Raw genomic sequence first — 23957 nt, forward strand, 5'->3', positions numbered from 1 at the left:
GTACAAAAACCTGAACAAGTAGCAATCATACACTGCAAAGCACACCAATCAGGAAACTCCAAAATCTGTGAGGGAAATCGAAAGGCAGACTGGGCAGCCCGACAGGTTGCTCGAGAGGTACAAACAACAATGGCATTGATACCTTTGAAGCTTAATGTATCCCAATTCAATTTGCCTCCAAAACCAAAATATTCAGTAGAAGATGAGAGACTGGCACGTTTGCTAAATGCACAAAAGAATTCAGAGGGATGGTATGTAACGGCACAAGGACAAATAGTGGTACCCTCCTTGATAATGAGAGAAGTTCTACAAATTAAACATAACGAATGTCACTGGGGAGCAGAGGCATTGGTAAAATTACTAAAGCAGAGTTTGATTTCAGTACGGATGTTAACAATGGCAAAATCAGTAATGTCAAAATGTGATATCTGCTTGAAAAACAACCCAGTGGCCAGGCGACAGGCACAGTTAGGAAGAATTCGGATAGGAATAGAGCCAGGAGACTACTGGCAGGTAGATTTTGCAGAGCTACCAAGGACTCGAGGATACAAATACCTGTTAGGGGGGGTTGACGCATTCTCTGGGTGGCCAGAAGCCCTTCCCTGTCGCACGAACCAAGCAAAGGAAACAGTTAAGTGGTTACTACAGGAGATTATTCCCAGGTTTGGGGTACCCCTAGGGGTATCATCAGATAGGGGACCCCATTTCATAGCTACAGTAGTAAGAGAGGTAAGTAGATTGCTGGGGATAAATTGGGACCTCCACACACCGTGGAGGCCTCAGTCAAGTGGACAGGTAGAGAGGATGAATCAGACACTAAAAAGGCAAATCAGTAAAATATGCCAAGAAGCCAAATTGCAGTGGCCCCAGGCTTTGCCAATAGCACTGTTGAGGATTCGGATAAAGCCTAGGAGTGGGATGTCAGTCAGTCCTTATGAGATATTGTATGGGAAACCATATGAATCTCCTGAGCCTAACCCTAATGTACATGTCATAGGAAAGCAGGAAGTGTATAATTATGTTCTGTCTCTTGGGAAAACTTTAGCTCGGCTCCGGAGTATCCTCGTGTGGAATAGACCAGTGACTCTCAAGAACCCAGTCCGTAACATACATCCAGGAGACGAGGTGTACATCAAGAACTGGAACGAGGAACCGCTGAAAGAAAAGTGGAGTGGACCCCATCAGGTACTACTGACCACCTTTACAGCAGTCAAAGTAGCCGGCGTGGAACCCTGGATCCACTATACCCGAGTGAACAAAGTCCATCCTGGATCACAGACTGTATAAACTCTGGAATGAACAAAGGCTGCAGATAAGATGTGTTTAATTGCTTTCAGTATGCTATCAGTAATTGTGCTAATGTTATGGTTATTAATATCTTTGGGACGTGGAATGCAAAATGATCAACCAACCACTCTTCATTCTAGAATGAAGAGAGAGGTACAAATGGAAACACAGGTGATAAAGGTTTCTAATGCAGTTCGGGCTGAGAATGTAATGATTGGATTAGTCAAAGATTTTGCCAAAATGCAAAACACCAGCCGAATAACTGCCTGTCTGCCAATACCAAAGGCAGCAGGAGACCCAGTAAATTGGGGAATCATAACATCAAAACTACCTGAAATACAAAAGAACAAAACAATTACATGTAAACTGGTACCCGAATCGAGGCAAGTTACAGAAACCACTCTGGTATGGGAATGTGAGGCCAAGGATAAGAAAGATCAGATAGAACCTTGGGACAGTGCGTGGTCTGTGAGTATTCTTCAAAGATTCCAATATATGGCAAACACCCCTTGGTGTATTAAGTGGGAAGGCCCCGAGAATGAAACAGATCCAGCAATAACAAATACTGACACTAGTAGCAGAACGAGGGCAGACAAAGTAAGTTGGTGGGCATGTAATAAAACTTACGACTGCACTTCAGATGATAAAGAGATAAAACAGATGCCACCCCTGGCAATAGCCCTACAAATTGGTTGTGCTTGCAGAGGGATCAAACATAAACAAGGCAGAGTGAATTATAAAGTAATTATAGGGTGTACCAGGATTACAATCTGAGGTCCAGGACAATTTGTATGGGCAGCAAGTGATGGTACCTGGACAACACATCTGCCTGTAGATGGGAAAGTAAAGGAGATTACTTTAGGCCTCCCAACCTTATGTCCAATTTGGAAAAAGTCCCCATTTAATGGAAAACATGAACTTCTGCAGATAAGAGCAAGACGAGAAGTTCTAGACAATGAAAATCCAGATGACACTTGGCAAGAACCCTCTAGTGGAGTGAAATTTGGATGGGCCCTAGAGTCATTGCTTGGTCCTATAGCAAACTATAAGAGCAGAGAGATGCTGTACAAACTTACAGGTCAGGTAGGTAGACTGGCAAGAGTCACCCGGGAAGGATTTAAAGAATTAAATATACAGTTACAAGCCACCACAAAAATGACTTTACAAAATCGATTGGCCCTAGATATGTTACTCCTGAAAGAGCATGGAGTATGTGGATTTTTAAAGGGACAAGTTGATCATTGCTGCGTTCATATCCCAAATGTAACTGCAGATGTAGAATATGACATCAATCAGTTGAAACAAATAGATCATGAAGCACAAGAAGAGCAAGAGGATTTGGCTACAAGCTGGTTAGGAAAAATCTTTAAAGGGTTAGGGTGGAATGTGAGTTCATGGATTAAATCTATCATTGAGAGTGTGATAATCTTACTAATTGTATTCTCAGCAATTTGGTTAGTTTACAGCATCTTAAAGGGAGAGATACAGAAGAAAACATCCTGGAACCAGAGGATAATAAAGGCACTGACACGAGATCCACGCCCACCATCTTCTGGTTCTCCAGTTCGTAACAGCATCCACGACAACGTTTACATCAACCCTGGATTTGAAGAACCAAGTACGAACTGAGGAATAAAGGACTGTATCAAGTGAAAACATTTACACCTATAGTGAAGTGAAAATGCTTTCAAAGGGGGGAGAATGATAGTGGAACACTAGAAAAAGTTAAAGATAGAATCTAAAATGTTAGGCTTTGTGCTTTCCCAGATCAACGGCACCTGCGTAAGCAGTATGATAAATTATATAATTGTTCGATGTGATGATTGTTTAGTAATTAAATGTAATTATTATATAACCATAAGAAGAATAATGAGAAACTATGTTGGAAATTCAGAGAGGGGCTAAATTTATGTAAACAATAGAACAATATAAGTTTAATAATTAACATGAAAGTTATGTAACGATAGAGTATAAAACATGATCATTTTGGATGTATGGTCGGAGTCAGATTTGGGTTGAATATACCCCGATTCCCAGAGCTCTTAATAAAAAGCACCGCATATAATCCCCCGTGATTATGTGGTTTTGAACGCTAACAAATCTGTTGGAAGCTAGGAGGGCTCTCCAGAGAGATCTGGAATGGTTGGATGGATGGATGGAATCCAATAAGATGACGTTTAATAAGTCCAGGTGGCGAGTACTGCATTTTGGCCACAATAACCCCCTGCAGTGTTATAGGCTGGGGACAGTGTGGCTGGACAGTGCCCAGGCAGAAAGGGACCTGGGGGTACTGGTCGACAGCCAACTGAACATGAGCCAGCATTGTGCCCTGGTGGCCAAGAAGGCCAACGGCATCCTGGCCTGTATCAGGAATAGTGTGGCCAGCAGGAGCAGGGAGGTCATTCTCCCCCTGTACTTGGCACTGGTGAGGCCGCACCTTGAGTACTGTGTCCAGTTCTGGGCTCCTCAGTTTCAGAAGGATTTTGAGAGGCTTGAGCACAACCAGAGGAGGGCTATGAGGTTGGTGAGGGGCTTGGAACAGAAGCCCTATGAGGAACAACTGAGGGAGCTGAGGTTGTTTAGCCTGGAGAAAAGGAGACTCAGAGGCGACCTTATCACTCTCTACAGCTTCCTGAAAGGTGGTTGTAGTCAGGTGGGGGTTGGTCTCTTTCTCCAGGCTGCAACTGACAGAATGATTGGACGCAGTCTCAAGCTGCACCAAGGGAAATTTAGGTTGGACATTAGGAAAAAGTTTTTTACAGGAAGGATGATAAAGTACTGGAATGGTCTGTCCGGGGAGGTGGTGGAGTCACCATCCCTGGAAGTGTTTAAAAAAAGGCTGTTTGTGGCATTTGGTGCCATGGTTTAGTTGCTTTGTCCGAGAACGGGTTCGACTCGATGATCTTGAAGGTCTCTTCCAACCTAGTGATTCTGTGATTTTGTAACCACTTTCTTTATATAGAAAAGGTTATCACTGACATAAAAACCCTAACCCTCTCTCATCTTAAAGCAAATCACTAAAAATGCCTAAATTCTTCTGTTAAACATGCTATCCTTAAAACATAATAACCTAAAAGTCTCCATACACTCCACAGCTTTAAATTAACAAGTTTCAGTTGCAGAGTTTTCTAAGTACTTGACTCCTGTCACTTCTGTTTACAATGTCTATAAAATAATTTTCAAACCAAACAACACTAACTACTACTTTTCATATTTTTGCATAGCTAAATCGTTCATACCAACTCCTGTTGAAATTAATAGCAAGTTTCTAAATATTCCAAGTCTGTCCCTGCTATCACCAACTCACCATAACCAGATGTACTAACACAGGTAAAGTGTGCCTTTGACAAACAGAGAGGGGGAGATGCATATATTTCCACAAATGCCAGTATTCAATGGGTAACAACACTCTGTACCGGCTAGAAACCTTAGGAATAACAGCTCACCTGTGATTTCACCTAGACCTCAAAAATCAAACACTTAAAAAACATTAAATACTACCCTTAGCAGTTTTTAATGTTACCTCTGATAGTTTTAAAGTTTTGTTTGCAATGCTCTAGTTATAAGTTCCAAGTAATTAACCTGCAGCGTGCCACCTAGTAACATTGTACTTTAATAGCTCCTAGACATGATAGTAAAAAACTTATGGAACACACCAATAGCTAGAAAGACTGAGTGTAGCAAAAAGTTTTATATTTTAAAACAGAAAAGGCAAAATTGTCACGACATAAGATGGACTGTATGCCTTATAAGAGGAAGAGAGGTTTGGCTACAGAGAGCCAGTCCCAGATATGAATGCAAGCAGGTAGCTATTGCTCAATAGCTGTGTGGTAACCAATGAGTCAAACTCAGATTCTTTTGAATAGCCTATAAAAAGGGCTGTGTACACCAATAAAGTCTCTCTGCTTCATGAAAACCCCGATGTGTGTCATCTCTCCGTCCCCATGCACCACGACACCAGGGGATATCTTCTGCTAATGGACCATCAAGTCTCACTGCATGACTGATAAAATTACATCACCCCATTGTGAAATGTTCCACCCAGGGGGAGGAACCAAGCATCCCTACCTGGATATAATCTGATATTTGGAACACCATGAGCAGCCTTATCCACAGGATTCCCAGAGAAGAGCTCCATAATCACCACTGGACCTTCAAAGGAAGAGCAGACCCTTCTACAGTATCACCGCTTCAACAGAACCACATCTATCCCTTCAACAGGACTGCTACCACCACCCTGACCAACAGGGTGTCAGGTTGTATCCTGACTGTCAGTTTAAGCCAGTGTTCTTTGCCTTTATTTTAATTTTCCTATTAAATTGCAGTTCTGACTTGGAATCCTCTGCTGGTTTGTTTTCAAAGTAGTACAAAGATGTAGGAAGATAAGCTGCTGGAATTTCTGACTGACAGACATATAATTTTACAAACTATAAAAGCTACACAAAACTTTCACAAAGCAGAAGTTTTCTGCACAGTAATATGTAGGGCTTCTTCCCAAAGTTTGGATGCAAAGTCCATGGTTACTTTTCCAGGAATTGAGTGAAAGGACTTTATGTGTACTCCATCATCAATTTGGTGGTAAGTTACATTAACTCCTAATCTATACTAATTCTTTGCTAGCTGTAATATAGGTACGTTTTATAATGCACTGTTATTTGTATCTACCAGAAGTTCTTTGTTTTATTCTGTGTAGTAAGTCTGTTTAAAGTCTTCTGTCTGCTAATCTTGTGTCTATTCAACAAATAATTCATTTTACAATAGCGTTAATTGGCCATTCTTAAGAACTTGTGAGTGAGATCAATTTGAGGTGCAGGCCGCCTCAGAGCCACTGCCAGAAATCTAAGCCTAAGGCAGGATTCGTCTAAAAGCTTGTCTCCATTCATAACACTGTCTAATAGTTTATTATCTTTCTTTTATTGTGGTGACCAAAACTGCTAACAATATTCAATGTGAGGCTGCACCAGTGCAGAGCAGAGCGTGACAATCCCCTTCCTTGATTGGCTGTCTTGGTGCCCCCCAGGACACAGTTGGCTCTCCTGGCTGCCAGGGCAGTGCTGACTCATATTCAGCTTTCTGTTGACCAGGACCGCCAGGTCCTGTCATTATGTGCTATCATCACTTAAACTCCCATACTATGCACCAGTGTCTGGTCCCAGAGTCCTGTTGGACAAAAGTATTATTTCTTCCAGCTTTGAAACCATCAGGCCAAATAACCTATATCCTATCTACACCATCAGGATGAAAAAGTGTTCCAGCAAGAATATAGTAGTATTTTCACTGATCCTTAGTGAGAAGCACGTATTCAAGCATTGCACAACACAGCATCCAGATGGCACCTCACTAGCCACCTGATGCCTTAAGTTTTAGCTTTCATATTTTTCAGATTCTGTGCTGCCTTGGTGTGTAACTCTGAACTTCATATTAAGTGTTAGTAAGTTCTCTTCACAGGGTAGTTAGACTAAACAATCCTTTTCCAGCTTGAGAATAAAGGACAACTGTTACAGCCTCAGGCACAAAAGCATAAACAATGGCAAATTGAAGAGAGCAAACCAGGAAGATGGGACTTCATAACATGAAGCTGTAATTGGACAATTAACCCCAATATGTAAATGGACCAAAACTTATAAAAGTGTGAAAACTCATGACCCTTTGTCCATCTTGTGACCATCTTGAGTCCATCTTGGGTGTTAGCCCTGGCCAGGCTCTTGTACTGCCCAAGGTGTATCCTTTAAGGCTTTTTGATAAATACCTACCATAATAACTCTGTCTAGTCTCTGTTCTAGATCAGCCTCTTTAGGCATCACACCAACATAGTTATTTGAAGCATGGCATCCAAATTGCATTTGAACTGGCAATTTGAGAACCTGGATATGCCAAAGCATTTGCTTATGTAGAAATAACAACTCTGACAGCCTTTGCATTGAGACTGATAAATCATGACCAGGCCACAGACCACTAGATCTCTCATCTGCTCAAAGTCTGGTGCGACTGCTGCTACTATGCTCTGCTTAGTCCCCCTGGCACAAGTCATGCTCTAAGCAGGATGATTCAAGTGAAGCAGTATTGTGGAATGCCCCTGTTCTTAAAAGACAGGAATTTGATCTTACCCTTCTTGTGTTGCTAATAACTCCTCCCTTGACCCAAACTCTGAGTCTACCCCTGTGATACCCTATAAAAACCCCACCACCCTTCCTTTGCCCCATCTTTCTGTCTACATCCTGCCCTTCCTCCCTGGGGGTAATAAATGGATTCTTGAGCTTTCTGAAATGAGGACCTGTCTCGTTTGTTCCCATGCCTGACGCCGGCAGCTGCACCCTCCCTGTACACGACGAACCCAGTTGCAACGCACTGCAACAAATGGTGGAGAATGCGGGCAGCCAGTGAGAACAGAACTACCAGCACCCCGTAAGTCTTGCAGGACTCCCATCTTAAAAGGAACATGAAGGTAAAAAGCTTATGGGGACGGGAATCCCCAGTAAGGGCACCAGCTTACTGGGACCGGGCAATGGGACTAACATCTACCGTCACTCAGCGAGATGCTTATGAACGGTTTAAGTTTTTTCGTTTTTCATGGGACGGAGTTTTTAAGAGCTACAAGCGGCTAGTCTGCCTGCAAAAAGGAGCATTCTGTGGACTCTTGTCAACTTTCCCGACACATCAACTGCATCTTATGGATGGTAAAAGCCCTGGAGGGTACTTATGGACAGGTATGGATGATTGCATACAGCGTGGTGATGCTCTGAATCTGTAGTCCCCCCTCCTGTAAACCCCCATGTTTTTCAGTTTCTGTGAAGCTGCCCATATGTGATAGGTGAGTAATGTGATGATTGACTCTCACAATTAACAGACAAATATCATCTGTATAGGTTAAGAAAGGTTTTATAGATTTATAGTTATGTTTTACCCCTTCATGTTGTTATCAAGAGACAGCCAGGGTTGGGACATCTGGGAAGGTCAGCTTGTCACTATGGCGACAGCTGACCTCCAATCAGGATTTGAGGAAGAGAACTCCACCACTGGACAGCGAAGAAGGGGTTGATGGACAGAACTTTGGGAGGGGTTAAAGGGTTAAAAGGTGAAACCTCCATTGTGTGGGTGAGCACACGGTCAAGAAAATCCTTTGCTCCCGGCACCGTAACTTTTTCTCTATTCAGTCTTCTGTTGTATTTTTGATAAGGTTTAATAAACCTTTCTAAAATTATGAAAAGCGAGTAGCCATTTCTCATACATATCTTTCCGTACCCTTTTGTTCCTAAGAGTGCGGCAAGGAGTGAAAACTGCCAGGATGGCATGGAGTTGCTACCGTCTCTCTGTCATTCTGTGTCCCTCTCTGCCACCCTATCCCCCTTTCCCTGAAGGCAGAACAAGGGACGGAATCCGTCCAGAAGTGACACAAAACTGCTACCGTCCTTTCGCTGTCCTGTGTCCTCCTTCGCCCCCTGTCTTTCCATATCCCCTGTTCCCTACTCTGGAAGGTGATGGCTGCGCTGTCCTGGGCCCTCTTTCTAAAAATGGCGCTTACCACGCTGTTTAAGAGTTCCCTTTTTCCCACTTAAGTCCTTCTTTTCCAATCCTGAACCTCCCCTTCCCCCCTACCTACCTCCTCCCTCTTTGTGCCACCCCTCTGCAGTTGGCCCCGCCCCAGGCCCGCATGGCAGGGCTGCTCAACCCTGTGAAGAAATCAGCCAGCCTCGCCACCGCACCCCCAGCGCTGGCCCTGCTCCAAGCCCTACGCCTGGGACCCTCGCCGCTTCCCTCGCTTTGCAGTCATCATCATTCAAGATAACAACACCCATAACACCAGTACTAAAGCCGAGACCAAACACTAAAGACTGTGCCCCTCATAAAGAGAAGATCAAAGAAATGCACCCCTTCTGGTGAGAAGATCAAAAGCTAGAAGAGATTAAACTGTTAACTCATTAAGTAAAAATGCCTTCATTTAATCAAGTATCATCATTTCTGTTACTTTATCCTTTGTGATTAAGTCTCAAATGCTTTTCTATTCCTTGTTAATTTAGCTTAATACTATTCAGTTTGGTTGTGTAAACTATTAAGTCATATTCCCGAGAATCCCCTTATGATGAGTTATTCAGCATGCATTAATCAGTTTAAAAATGGGGAAATTGTGGAATGCCCCTGTTCCTAAGAGACAGGAGTTTGATCTTACCCTTCTTGTGTTGCTAATAACTCCTCCCTTGACCCGAACCCTCACTACACCCCTGTGATACCCTATGAAAACCCCACGACCCTTCCTTTGCCCCATCTTTTCGTCTACATCCTGCTCTTCCTCTCTGGGGGTAATAAATGGATTCTCAAGCTTTCTGAAATGAGGACCCATCTCGTTTGTTCCCATGCCCAGCGCCGGCAGCTGCACTCTCCCTGGACATGATGAACCAAGTTGCAATGCACTGCAATACAGGATCACCTCTACGCACTCATCTCACAGCCCAAATTACTCAAGTGTTGCAAATACTCATCTTATTAGACCTACTGACATACTAAGTGGTGTTGTTCAAAACAACACCTCCCCTTATAAGACATCTCCCCTTGAAGAGACTTCTTGTTTGTCTTAAATTGATACTAGCCACTGAGAATACAAACACACATTGTGGTACTTACATAGCAACACTGTTTTGGTACAGAAATGGACTCACACTGAAGAAGTTTGCGGAGAACTGTCTCCTATGGGAGAGACCCCACAATGCAGCAGGGGAATGACTCCTCTCCCTGAGCAGTGGGAGAAACCACAGGTGATAAACGGACCATAACCCCCATTCCCTGTCTTCTTGCCTGGCCGGGGAAGGAGGAATGGTGGAGGGAAGGCGTTTTTAAGGGTTTATTTTACTTCTCATTACCCTGCTCTGATTTTGTTAGCAATAAATTCAATTAATATCTTTAATTTTTGTCTGTTTTGTCTGTGACAGAATTTGGGGAGTGATTTCTCCCAGTCTTTATCTCAACGCACAAATCCTTTGTTAGATTTTCTCTCCCCTATGCAACTGGGTAGGGGAGTGAGCGAGTGGCTTTGGTGCGTGCCAGGCATCTGGACTGCATCAATCCACTACATGAAGTTAAAATCTGACCTAGAAAGACAAGAATCCTTTTATTTTTGTAAACCGATGACCCTTCTGCTTGAACACACTGATGGGTAAGAACGCAAATTGTTTTTAATGAAAGATTCTAAAGCAATAAGAAAAACCTATGTAGAGGAAGTATTATACAAGCTACAGTTGTATAGTCACATCTTAAAGTGGAGCAATGAAATGGGGTTTTTTTAACTGTTATTTAATATGGCTGTTACCCACTTCATCTTTTGTGTTAGTTTAAAACAATCTGGGTTTTTTTTAGTGGGCAGGGGAAGCCACAGAGGCAGCTTCTGAGAGAGATGCTCGAAACTTTTACTATGTCCAGTAGAGCCAATCCCTGAAGGTTCTGACAATAGACATGTTGCTGGCCCAATTAGAGAAGTTGATAAAGCCTCTGTGATGGCATGTTTAAGAAGGAAAAAGATGTGCACAGTCCTTTTCAACTAACTAACTAATTCAACTAGTTGACAGGTGTCTGTTAAGGAAGGCAGGAGCCTCCCTTGAAATGGAAAATGTAAAACCCCTCCTTCCGAAATATGATTTTGAAATTAGGGAGCACTCAGGAAAAGATATGGGAATAGGAATAACAGCTGTTTATTAGGAAAATTAAAAATACAAATGCAATAGTACAAACAAAAGAAAAACAACTGACGGAGTCAGAATACAACCTAACATGCTGTTGGTCAGGATGTTGGTAGCAGTCCAATTAAATGGTGGCTGCAGTCCTCCTGGAGTGACAGATGTGGTTCTGTTGAAGCAGTGATCTTGTAGAAGTGTGTAGTTTTCCTCTGAAAGTCCGGTGGTGTAGATGGCCCTCGTCTTCCTCTGGGAATCCAGTGGGATAAGGCTGTCTGTGGTGTTCTAAATCTCAGATTATATCCAGGTAGGAATGCTTGGCTCCTCCCCCTGGGCAGAGCATCTCACAATGGGATTATGTAATTTTATCAGTCATGCAGTGAGACTCAATGGCCCATTAACAGAGGATATTTCCCCAGAGAGAGGATTGGTTGTGGAAGAGATAAAGAAAACTGCTGAATTAACAGAAGATAATTGCCCCACTTCTATCAGATGGCAATAGATTACACACCCCCGGCCACATCTTGCAACCTAAGACATTATCCACCCCTTATTCTATTAATATCTGCATCATACCCAAATCAATAAACTCTACACAATGAAACCTTATACACAGTTCTCACTTAAGACTTGGTTTCCCTGTGGTACACAACAGGCTTCTCCATCTTTCTGCATTACCCACCAAGTGTAACCAGGTCCTTGAGAAAAAACAATGCCATGGATGGGTTTACATTTGCTTGAGGTGGGACTAATCCAAACAGTCTTTCCTAAAATACCATTCATTAGTACATGGACTTTATCTCCATCTAATGTGTGCAAGGGTTCAGACAGGACAGGACCAGCTCAATTGATGGACCCTTGGGTGTTGACCATTCAGGTAGCTTTTGCTAAGTTCATTTCCCAATTCCTAAAGGTACCCCTGCCAAGTGCCTTCAGGATAGTCTTAAGTAGTCCATTCCACCGTTCAACTTTCCCAGCAGCTGGTGCATAAGGGATATGATATACCCATTCAATACCATGTTCTCTTGCCCAGGTGTTTATAAGGCCATTCTTGAAATGGGTCCTGTTGTCTGACTCAATTCTCTCAGGGGTGCCATGTCTCCACAGGACTTGCTTTTCCAGGTGCAGATGCTGTTCTGAGCAGTAGTATGAGACACAGGGTAGGTCTCCAGCCATCCAGAAGTGACTTCCAACATGGTCAGCACATAGCGCTTGCCTCGGCGTATGTGGGGCAGTGTGATGTAGTCAGTCTCTCAGGCTTCCCCATACATATATTTGGACCACAACCCCACCATACCATAGGGGCTTCACCTACTTGGCTGTGGGATCTCAGTCTCTCAGAACTGGGGGGCTCGGGAGTCCTGGAATGTTGCCAGAAATGTCTGGTGGCTGGACTTTGATCCCACATGGGAGATGACATCAGTATGAGGACAGGAGGATTTCACCGGGGTGAATGGTGAAGGGACAAGTTAATTGGAGTGTGAGATACAGAGTTTAAGATCCCTGTACAGGGGGGTCTAGAGAGGTAAGATGGAGGAATTGGGGCGTGCCCTTCTCCTTCTTCTTCTTCCTCTAGGCCTCCATCTTCTGTGGTGGAGTTGGCACTCCAGGATTGGACCTTACTAGGGGAACACTGGTTAATAAGGGTAGAGGGTATTGGAGAAAAATGATAAATATTGTATACGTAACTCCGGGTATAAAGATAGGTGGCCGCCCCAGGGGCTCTCAGTGTGTGCCCATGGCTGACTGCTGAGCAGAACTCTGTCAGGCCAAGAGAAAATCTTTTAGATAAGCAATTAATAAACACCGAGACCGAGAACAATTCTGAGGCTTCCTCTCGTCCTTTCGAACCCCGGGGGCCCAAGGCCATCTTTGGGCTTTTCCCAGACCATCTAGACAGCACCAAAATCCGACAACTGGCGTCCGCTGTGCGGGCTATCTCCCACCAAACCTTTCGGGGGGGGGGAAAAGCCCTGAAGAGCTGAAGAGCCAAGAGGACAGCACTGATAACTCCAGAGGAGAGAAGCCTGAAGAAAGAAAGAAGAAAAAGAAAAAACCGGCCGGGAGAAGCTGCAAAAATCAGCAGTAACTGAGAAATCCCATCTCTCAGCTTCTGCTGAAGACAGTTCGTAGCAGAGCGGCCTGGACTGGGACCAGAAAGGCGCCTCTGGATCCATCTTTTGTAATCTGCTGGACGGAGAACAAGAGCCTCCAGACCACTCTGACGACAGATTCGCTAAGAAGGCCAAAATAATATCATGGGGGCCACACTCTCCCAAGAACAACGGGAAATCTTATCCACCTTACAAAGTGTAGCAGAATTATATACAGAAGGGATCCCAAAGAAAGAATTAAAACAGCTGTTATTATGGGCAAGGCTTAATTATCCACTTGCGGAGACATGTCTGCTGTTCGAAGTGGGGTTTTGGCAAGAAATTAATAGGCATTTATATATTTTAGCAACAAAAAAAGATGAGACAGCGTTAAAGCTACTCTCGCCGGCAAGAATCATGTTACAAGGTATTTCAGTGCAGTCTAAAAGACTGGAAAAGCAGCGAGAAGCTGCGGTACCCTCAGAGAAGGGGGCGGAGCGGCAAAGCTCCGGGAAAAAAATTGCTCTGGCTTTAAAAAGCCAGGGGGAAAGGGCTCTCGAAAAAAGAGAGCAGGAAAAAATATTAAAACCCCCGATCAAAAAATGCAACAAACCCCAAGGGCGTCCTGAAACTCCAGAGAGTGTGGAGGAGTCAGGAGCGGAAGGGGGGGAGCAGGAAGATAAGGGATCGGGGGGGGGGCCTGTTCGCGGTGAAAGCGGTGACGCGGCGGCGGCGGCAAACGCGGGCAGCGCGGGTGAAGATGAGGAGACGCGCGCGGAGGGCGAAACTCGCAAAAACCGGGGTGTAGACTCACACGCGGGCGCGGGAGCGGCAAACGCGGAAGGCGGGCTGAGGGAAAATGTGCAGGCTCAAAGGGCCGCCGCGGTGAGACGCAGGAGGCGCGCGGTTGTGACGTCAGACCCGGTGCGACGGTCAGCTCGAATCGCGGGGAGAGCCGGAGTGCCGGCGGGAGAAGTGAACACAACGTCAGAGGAGGAGGGGTTGGACTCTGGGACAGACCGAGGGGCGGGAACCTCGGAGGTGGTACAGGGGGGAGACGATGACGTCAGCTTGGGGGACACAGGGAGCAGCTCGGAGAGTACGCATGCGCAGAAAGTAGGACGCGGGCGAACCCGAGCCCGGTCCCCTGTGACGTCGCGGGTGAGGAGGGGCCGTGTTAGGGATTCTACGTCCCGGGGCTCCACACCGTTTTCAGACCTGGTGCCTTTGGTTCAGACCCTCGGAGTCCCAGTCCCTTCCCTTCACGGGAGACGCCGAGCAGGAAGAGGAAGTGGGGCAGTCGAGATCGCTCCGTCATCCGAGCCAGGGAGGCCGGTGACAGCGCCACCTAGTGGCAGGAGGGCGGAAGTGCACGACATGCCGGGTCGGCTCGGCGGAGCCACAGCGCCATCTCGTGGCGAGACTGCAACAATGCAGCAATTTTTTCCAACAATATATAAAAAGAAAAGCGCCTCGAAGAAAACAATGTTAACACAACAAAGGGATTATCCATCCTCGGAACCTGATCCACCGATCGTGAGACATTTTCTAAACAACACACAGGCAAAGCTAAAGGGAGATCCTTTGGTTTTGATCAGAAACCCAGAAACAGGTCAAATAGAGGGTCCTTTCAAACTAATCTCTTGGGGAAAGGGTTTCGCTTGTATTTCCACAGATCGAGGTCTGAAGTGGGTGTCGGTGCGGCATGTGAAGCCATTCCGAACGCGAGAACACGAGAATGCTGATCCGAGAAACAAAGAGACGAGTACTCAGACAGAAGTCGAGACTCAGACTGCGAAAAACGACCCGGAAGAGAAATAAAAAGAAACTAAGGACTTTGGGGGGTTTTCACATAAAGGCGAAAAAGGTCTTTTGGTGCAAACAGAAGGGGGAGATGTGGGATCTCAGTCTCTCAGAACTGGGGGGCTCGGGAGTCCTGGAATGTTGCCAGAAATGTCTGGTGGCTGGACTTTGATCCCACATGGGAGATGACATCAGTATGAGGACAGGAGGATTTCACCGGGGTGAATGGTGAAGGGACAAGTTAATTGGAGTGTGAGATACAGGGTTTAAGATCCCTGTACAGGGGGGTCTAGAGAGGTAAGATGGAGGAATTGGGGCGTGCCCTTCTCCTTCTTCTTCTTCTTCCTCTAGGCCTCCATCTTCTGTGGTGGAGTTGGCACTCCAGGATTGGACCTTACTAGAGGAACACTGGTTAATAAGGGTAGAGGGTATTGGAGAAAAATGATAAATATTGTATACGTAACTCCGGGTATAAAGATAGGTGGCCGCCCCAGGGGCTCTCAGTGTGTGCCCATGGCTGACTGCTGAGCAGAACTCTGTCAGGCCAAGAGAAAATCTTTTAGATAAGCAATTAATAAACACCGAGACCGAGAACAATTCTGAGGCTTCCTCTCGTCCTTTCGAACCCCGGGGGCCCAAGGCCATCTTTGGGCTTTTCCCAGACCATCTAGACAGCACCAAAATCCGACACTTGGCCTGCTTGATCTCAGCACATGTCTCACAGTCATGGAAAACCTGAGAAATACTGTCCATGTTTAGATTCCCCCCTCGGTCTCATGCCCACTTACAGGTAGCATCTCTGCCCTGATGACCTGAGGCATCATGGGCCCATTGAGCTAGGAACAACTCTCCCTTGTGTTACCAATCTAAGTCTATCTTTGACATCTATATCTTTGCAACCTGATCTACCTGCTTGTTGTTTCGGTGTTCCTCGTTAGCCCAACTCTTGGGGACATGGGCATCTACATGACGGACTTTCACAGGTAGTTTCTCTACCCTGGTAACGATGTCTTTCCAGTCATCAGCAGCCCAGATTGGTTTTCCTCTACACTGCCAGTTGGCCTTTTTTCACCTCTCCAGCCAGCCCCAAAGAACATTGGCTACCATTCATAAATTGGTATAAAGGTATAGCTTTGGCCATTTCTCTCTTTCTGCAATGTCCAGAGCCAGCTGATCAGCGTTGAGTTCAGCAAGTTGACTAGATCCACCTTCTCCTTCAGTAGCTTGTGCAACCTGTTGTGTTTGACCCCATACGGCTGCTTTCCATTTTCATTTCACCTGTACGATGTGACAGGAATCGTCAGTGGAAAGAGCCTATTGTGTTTCTTCTGCTGGTAGTTGGTTGTATGGTGGAGCTTCTTCAGCCCATATCACTTGTTCCTGCTCTTCTTCATCAGTGAGACCAAAGTTTTCACCTTCAGGCCAATTTGTAATTACCTCCAAAATCTCAGGGCAATTCAGTTTTCCAATACAGGTGTGCTGTATGATGAGAGCAATCCACTTGCTTCAGGTGGCATTGGTGCCATGGTGGGTAGAGGGAACCTTTGCTTTGAACATCTACCCCAGCACTGGTAGCCAAGGTAGCAGGAGGAGTTGTGCTTCCATGCCAATCACCTCCGAGGTAGCTTGAACTCCTTCATAGGCTGCTAAGACTTCCTTCCCTGTGGGAGTGTAGTTGGCTTCGGCTCCTCTCTAACTTCAGCTCCAGAATCCCAATGGTCAGCCTGGAGTCTCCCCAGGCACCTTCTGCCACAGGCTCCAGGACAAGTCACTGTTCCCGGCTGCAGAGTAGAGCACATTCTTCACCTCCGGTCCCGTCCTCACTGGGCCAAGTACTACTGCATGAGCGATCTCCTGCTTGATCTGGGCAAAAGCTTGTTGCTGCTCAGGGCCCCAGTGGAAATCATTCTTCTTGCAGGTAACCAGGTAGAGAGGGCTCACAATCTGGCTGTATTCAGGAATGTGCATTCTCCAAAAACTTATGATGCCTACAAAAGCCTGTGTTTCCTTCCTGCTGGTCAGTGGAGACATTGCTGTGATCTTATTGATGACCTCAGTGGGAATCTAACACCATCCATCTTGCAACTTTACCCTCAAGAACTGGATCTCTCAGGCAGGTCCTTTGACTTTCCTCTTCTTAATGGCGTGGCCGGCTTCCAGTAGAATCTGGATGATCCTCTCTCCTTTCTCAAATATTTCCATTGATGTGTTCCCCCACACAATGATGTCATTGATACACTGCAGACATTTGGGAGCTTCACCCTTTTCCAGTGCAGTCTGGGTCAGTCCATGGCAGACGGTGGGACTGTATTTTCACTCCTGGGGCAGCTGGTTCCAAGTGTACTGTACACCCCTCCAGGTGAAAGCAATTTGAGGTCTGCATTGTGGCCATAGGAATGGAGAAAAATGCATTAGCAATGTCAATAGTGGCATACCACTTTGCTGCCTTGGAATCCAGATCGTACTGGAGTTCCAGCATGTTTAGCACAGCAGCGCTCAGCTGCGGAGTCACTTCATTCAATGCACGATAGTCTAGAGTCAATCTCCATTCTCCTTCAGATTTCTGCATAGGCCAAATGAGGCTGTTGAAGGGTGAGTGGGCCTTACTGACCACTCCTTGGCTCTCCAGCTCACGGAGCATTTTGTGGATGGGGATCACAGCATCTCGATTCCTCTGATACTGCCGACAGTGCGCCGTCAAGGTGGCAATTGGTACTCATTGCTCTTCCACCCTCAGGAGTCCTACTGCAGATGGGTTTTCTGATAGTCTAGGCAAGGTGTTGAACTGCTTAATGTCCTGTGCTGTTGCATTGTGATTTCAGGGTTTACCTCGGAACCTCGGGTCTCTCCCCTGATAATTCCCTGCCAGGTGTGTCAGTCACCTCTCCTTTCCCCTGCTGAGTACTGTCTGTCAATCTTGGCATTCCAGAAAGGCGTCAAGTGATTGGCAGATTCAAAAGATGCCCTCTACCCCTGGGGAGACATTGGGCTATCCAGGTGTCCTTTGTCCCTTAAGACCTCCTCTCATGTACCTGGTTGGTGGGCTTCCTACCCCTTCCCTCCCCATCTCCCTGGGGTTAAAAGAGCCAGCAACCATGTGGTTCGGAGAGTTCTGTTGGAGCTGTTGCTGGATTCCGAGGCCTGTGGGTCTGAATAAAACTCTGGATCAAAACCCTCCATCAGAACCAACTCCTTTCCTTTGCTATCACCTTAAAGCTTCTCCGTCAGAGGTAAACTTGAGGAGCAGACCCTGTTACGGGGGAAGCTCCATCCCGCAGCCACCGGAGTTCCTGCATGCCTGGACTTGTCTCCAAGCACCCAGCTGCAGCACAGAGCTATCCAAAGGTGTCTCTGGGGTGAAACACCACAGTTACCACTATTTGGTTAAGCACCAAGGGTCAGACAAGCTCAGGCACATCCCATCCAGTTATATTGGTATTATTCCAATACTCTGCCTCTACAGTAGCTCTTCCAAAAGCCCACCTGAGTCCCTTTGGGTCTTTGTAATAGCCATTCTGAAGGAAGACTATGCCCAGAATACATGGGGCCTCTGGGCCGGCCACAATAGGATGTTTTTGCCACTCCTTCCCAGTCAGGCTCACCTCAGCTTCCAACAGGGTCAATTGCTGTGATCTCCCAATCACCCCAGCAATGGAAACAGGTTCTGCCCCAACATGTCCCGATGGCATTAGGTTACACCGCGCACCAGTATCAACTATGACTTCATATTTTTCTGGCTCTGGTGTGCCAGGCCATCAGATCAACACAGTCCAAAAGACCTGGTTTTCCCATGCCTCTTCCTGGCTAGAGGCAGGGCCCCTCTAACCCTGGTTATTATTTCTTTCCTGGGTGTACATACTAGAGGTTCCTTCAAGGGAATCTGACAGATCATACCCAGCAGCTCAGTCATGGGAGTTTGAGGCTACCTTTACTTTAGTGCAACTCCTTCGATTAGTGTTTCCCTCCGTGAGTTGACGCACCCATACTGCCAGGACAGAAGTAGGTTTCCCATCCCATCTCCCCATGGTCACACAGGAAGAACCACAGGTCAGCTTGTGGGGTATATCCTCTCTCTCTAGCTGGGGGACGTTGGGCTCTGACTTTGGGGCCTGTGACTCGCACTGGTGCCATATGGGAACTGTTCCTCCTCACCTCCTCCCTCACCACCTCTCTCCTCCTTTTTGAGGTCCTTAACCATGTCAGAGACATGAGTCTGCATTGGGCCATTGATCATACTCTCATAATTTCCAAGCTTGTTGGCAACAGAACCTACTGTCTCTCAGTTGGTATTGGAATCAATCATTGCAATGAAGGTGGTGTATTGAGATGGCCCTAGATTTGCCATATTCCACAAGATATGCCCTGTGCACCTGGCCTTGTCGGTCATTATCATGCTGTCCATCTCTCCCAAAGCATACCTCCAATACTGCCACCTCTCTCAGCTGTTGGATCCCTTCCTCCAGGGTCTTCCAGCACATTCTATGGTGGTGCTCCTGCATTCTCTCCCTGTGGACAAACCTCTCTCTGACACTCATTAAAAGCCGCTCCCAGAGGGAAAGGGACCCTGGTTCCCTTACAAAAATCTGATTAATACATGAGTCTGGGGTCAAGGGTCCCAAATTCCTTGCCTCACCACCATCCAGTTGCACACTTGCACCCATAAGGTCCCAGAGCTGGAGTAAGCCGGTTGTATAAGCCTCACATCCCTGTCGTACAGTGTCTTGGTGCAGATTATGGAGACTTTCATACATCAGGGACTTGGTGATGATCTCAACTGTTGGCTCCCCTGTGGGTTGTGAGGGCCCTCTTTTGTTATCCTTATCTGGGTGCTTTGATTTCATCTTGGACTTCCTCATTTCCACAGGGGCAACTACTGCTGGCTGTGACTGCCCTTGCGGTTCAGCTGGAACCTGGATGGTTGTAACATCTGTGGGTTCTACTGCTGCACCATTAGACTCTCCTTCTTTGAGGTAGGGGAAGTGTTTCTCACCAGCTGGGGAAATGTACTCCTTCAGCATTTGGCTCATTTCACGTATCTCCTTCACCAGAACCCCCACTCAATCCGGGTGGTTCATTTCTGAGGTGGGCTGTGGGGCAGGGTAGGACTCTGGGACAGCAGCATCCCTAGTCCCCAGGGCAGTGTCAGGTTCTGGGGCAGCATCCCTGTTTTCTGGGGTAGGTGTCAGGATGGTTATTCAAGTCAATCTTCACTTATCTCTGAATGCTAAATAGAACAGGCCTATCAGCAACACTAGTCATTGTATATCATTAGCGTTTAGAGAAGATTTGAACCCTTCAAAAACTGGTGGGGCAGATGCAAAGAGCTGGGTGAAGGGTTGGGAGAAATTTTCACCCAGTGCCATTTCCTCCCAGTAAGTATCATTATTAAAGTAACCCCCAAAAAATACAGTTAGTGTGTGATAGCGCTGAATCCATGTGCCCGCCTTCCAAAGGAAGTTACAAACCCATTAGTTCCTCACCTTAGTAACGCATAAAGCAAAGTGGATAACAGCCACAGCAGCCTTAGTTATAGGACCCATGTTTAGATAAGGGCCTGCAAATGGGAGAAATATAGCCACAACCACGTGCCACCCAAACCAGGGTAAGCTAGACCACATGGTGACACTTAACGAGGTTTCTATATCAGCACAAAAAATTAGATTATTTAAGAACTGTTATTCCCTTTTTGTTTCTATGCCCTCGAGCCCCACATTGGGCGCCAAAATCTGTCGTGGTTTGAAAAGACAGGTGTCTGCTAAGGAAGGAAGAAGCCTCCCTTGAAATGGAAAATTTAAACCCTCTCCCTCCGAATTATTATAATTTTGAAATTAAGGGGCTCTCAGGCAAAGATTTGGGAATAGGAATAACAGTTCTTTATTAGGAAAATTTAAAATACAAATGCAATAGTACAAAAAACCTCAAAACAATACTGACAGAGTGAGAATACGACCTGGCACCCTGTTGTTGGTCAGAGCATTGGTAGCAGTCCGATTAAATGGTGGCTGCAGTCCTCCTGGAGTGACAGATGTGGTTCTGTTGAAGCAGTGATCCTATAGAAGGGTGTCGTTTTCCTCTGGAGACCCAGTGGTGGTATAGATGGGTCTGGGAATCCAGTGGAGAAGAAAGCTGCTCCTCTGGGAATCCAGTGGGAAAAGGCTGGCTCTGGTGTTCTAAATCCCAGATTATATCCAGGTAGGAATGCTTGGTTCCTCCCTCTGGGCAGAGCATCTCACAATGGGATGATGTAATTTTATCAGTAATGCAATGAGACTCAATGGCCCATTAACAGAAGATATTTCCTGGAGGAAGGATTGGTTGTGGAATAAAGAAAACTGCCCAATTAACAGAAGATAACTGCCCCACCTCTAACAGATGGTAATAGAATACACACCCCCAGCTACATTTTGCAACCTAAGACAGGTGCTCTAAACCTTTTGCCACAGTTCTCTGATTTTCTGAAGTTGCCAATAAAGTTTTTCTTCTTGTTTTGACCTCTTGAGACTATCTTGTTGGTATTTCTCCCATGCATGTAACTCAGAGTACATGAAAAAAAAAACATAAGCCCTTTTAAGTGCCTCATCAAGTGACAATTTTGTTGTCTTAAAGTAGCAGAATTGAAACATTTCAGATAAAACCAGTTACTAGTTATAAATGGGGAACAGTTTTGAAACCAAGTGGAACTTAGTTTTCGTGGTCACAAAACACACATAATTCTCAGAAATTGCAAGTAGGAGCTTTCAAGTTATATAGTGACAGTGAGAATACAACTATATTAACATACTGCACTTGATAGAACAAACCTTTTGTGCAATAGATGAGAGCTGTATTTCTAGATGGTACCTATTACTGAAACTTAAGCTTGAATTTCCAATTATTCAAATGACAAGAGCATTTGAAGTTACACACTTAGGCATAGTTATAGGTTTATGCTAAGAATACCTTCCAAAACAGGAAAAGTGTTCCTTCCTCTCCATCCATACCTTATGTTCCCATCTTCATCTCCATCTGAACACAGTCCTGAGTAGGTGCTTTAGGTGGCTCTGCTTGAGCAGGGTTTTGGACATGACCATCTCCAGAGGTCCCTTCCAGCCTCAATCATTCTGTGATTCAACAACAGTCCTCTAACCTCCAATAAGCAGCTCAATAATAAGTATAAGAGATACAGCAACTATATTGACTGATTCTATCAGCCTGCCAGAGACACTGAACTGATAAAAACCAGGTAGCTGTTCAACTAGATGCTTTACAGCAAGCCAAAATTCACTCGGTCAAAATAATTCTTAACAACCCTGGAGAAAACTGAAAAGAATTGCCTTGCTAATTACTTAAGACATAATAAGCCAAGGAAGTTGCTCTACTACTCCTCAGAAACAATACCATGGCAGTGTCACTGGTATCATTAGGAACAGAAAGTACACAGAAGAGTAGACAAGTTAAGCAGCCAGCTTACAGTACCATTTATTTTGATTTTGTTATTTTGAAGCCAGGAGCATGTTCCACCACAGCATACTGTTTTGAGAAATATTTAAGACAGATTGAATTCTAGCTCTGAGCAGTGTCTTTGCTAGTCTGGTTTAGGAAGCAAAAGAGAAGTAAAAATAGGCTCAGAAGACAAGCAGATCAGAATGTTCATAGATACAAGAGAACAAGTGGTAAAAAGCCGGCAGATAGTAAATAAATAAATTCATTATCTTGCAGCAGGATCACTGGGCCACAAAGGAGACCATATAAAAACTGAGTTTTGATTGGTCATTTTTATTAATCCTTAACCACGTATTTAAGTGAGGCATTTCTTATTCTGTAGTTCAACTTTTTACTTGCAAGATTGAATAAAAAGCTGAAAGAAAAATGGAATTCCCCAGGACTCTCTTATCAGAAAAATTACCCAGAAAGATCAATGCTAAGTTTCTACAGCATGAAAAATTGTGTTAGAAATTTCACATGAACTGCCCTGTACTGCATTGAATGATTGCTGATTTGAAGAAGATACATGACATACAACAAACTGGACTTTAATGTTCCACAGAAATATTAATCCTCAAGAGATAAGCACATATACAGGTAAATAATTTTTATTATACCAATCATCTTCATGACACTATGCATCTCAAATGTGGAAGAAAATATTCTCTTCACTTGTCTGCTGAACCAGATTAGTCTAATTTAGGAAAAAAATCACTGCTGAGCAAAAAGCATAGTTCTATGATATATTAAAAGCTTCACTTTCAATCCAACTGTTCACGTGACTTCCATAGAAAGGAGCTACAAATCTAGTGTCCACTTCAGTAAACATCAAATCAGTATCACAACTGCAGTTCAGCTTTGATTTTGAAGGGGGAAGTGAGGGGAAGGAGAAGGTATTATTCTGTCATGAGCAGAACAGATTAGTTTCTATGGACTATCTAGGCTGAGACATGAGTCAGCAGCAATAGTAGGATTCATCTTATTGAAGAGACAGGAATACCAAATTTTACTTACCATGAGACTCAGATCCCAACTTCTTAGAAGCCATTTAGAACCTGAAAAACATTTTAAAACAGCTTTAACAACATGTAGTACAGCATAAGCCTATGCAATTCTACACTGTCTTATCTCTAGATTAAGGGACATGTTGCAGACACTTGCTGTTTATCCTGTTCCCAAGACAGATAAGAAAAAATATTTTATAGCTCTGAAAATTAATTAGGCAAATAACTTAGCCCAGGGTATGACAATCTAACTGGCAAAATGAAGAAGAAAGGTCAAAACAGAGCCAAGAAGCAGCTAGGTTGATCAGAAAGGCAGTTTTCCAGATCACAGTGCTCAGAGGCTGCTCTGTCCCAGCACCATAAAGCACACCCTGCCTCCCCTAGCATTAAGACTAGCCCTTCCTACCGGAAATACCACACTTATTCTCTTCAGTTTAATCCTCACTACTCTAAAAAGGGATACTATCATACTAGGTATGCAGTCAGCCAGCATGGCACTTGTCTTGACACACTGAATAATGCACAACAGAGCTATATAATAAATGGTACCAATTAGGAAGATATTTTTGGATACACACAAGAAAACAATGTTAACAAGAGGCCTCATTCACTGCCCACAGAATTTTATTAGCAGCTTAAAATTT

The 23957-nt window shown here is 45.0% G+C and overlaps 1 protein-coding gene across 1 annotated transcript in view; it reads right to left on the bottom strand.

The window, feature by feature from the left end:
* Positions 1–23357, bottom strand: part of LOC128946099 (ubiquitin-associated protein 1-like) — a 68915-nt gene extending 45558 nt beyond the window's left edge. The window contains exon 1 of the mRNA XM_054290002.1: positions 23324–23357. Coding sequence (XP_054145977.1) covers positions 23324–23357 — 34 coding nt within the window. The remainder of the gene's footprint in view (positions 1–23323) is intronic.
* Between the last annotated feature and the right edge of the window lie 600 nt (positions 23358–23957).

Source organism: Melozone crissalis, unplaced genomic scaffold (genome assembly GCF_028551555.1).
Source record: "Melozone crissalis strain CALT ecotype California unplaced genomic scaffold, PUWL_Pcris_2 ptg000074l_1, whole genome shotgun sequence".
Lineage (NCBI taxonomy): Eukaryota > Metazoa > Chordata > Aves > Passeriformes > Passerellidae > Melozone > Melozone crissalis.